Raw genomic sequence first — 477 nt, forward strand, 5'->3', positions numbered from 1 at the left:
AGGCCTGCCTCGCCCGCAGCTGCTGTCAGCCGCCAGTCTGTTCCAGCTGGACGCCCTGCAGAGACATTGCGAGATCCTGTGCTCGCGGGCGCTCAGCGTGGACAGCGCCGTGAGCACCTACAAGTACGCCAAGGTGAGGCCCGAGGCCGGGGTGGCCGGAGCCCTGGCATGGGCTCTGCGCGGCCGCATCCTCACCCACTGTCCCCGCAGATCCACAACGCCCCGGAGCTGGCCCTGTTCTGCGAGGGCTTCTTCCTGAAGCACATGCGGGTGCTGCTGGAGCACGACGCCTTCCGGCAGCTCCTCCACGGCCGCAGCAGCAAGGTGCGGGGCCTGGACCCGCTGCGCGGCCTGCAGAGCGCCCTGGAGGCGCGCGTGCACTCGCTCTACGTCTCCTCCCGTGTGTGAGGGCAGCGGGCCCGGCTCCCCACCTCAGACCACCCCTGTGCCCTGGCCCAGCCCGCGTGCCCCCTGCCC

At 71.5% G+C, this 477-nt stretch overlaps 1 protein-coding gene across 1 annotated transcript in view; it reads left to right on the top strand.

Moving 5' to 3' along the window:
* Window positions 1-408, top strand: part of ABTB2 (ankyrin repeat and BTB domain containing 2) — a 9460-nt gene extending 9052 nt beyond the window's left edge. Inside the window, exons 12-13 of the mRNA XM_008048802.2 lie at window positions 20-133; window positions 211-408. Of these exons, the coding sequence (XP_008046993.1) occupies window positions 20-133; window positions 211-408 (312 nt within the window). The remainder of the gene's footprint in view (window positions 1-19; window positions 134-210) is intronic.
* The last annotated feature ends 69 nt before the right edge of the window (window positions 409-477 follow it).

This window comes from Carlito syrichta, unplaced genomic scaffold, assembly GCF_000164805.1.
Source record: "Carlito syrichta isolate Samal-C Ts95f unplaced genomic scaffold, Tarsius_syrichta-2.0.1 Scaffold126784, whole genome shotgun sequence".
Taxonomy (NCBI): Eukaryota; Metazoa; Chordata; class Mammalia; order Primates; family Tarsiidae; genus Carlito; species Carlito syrichta.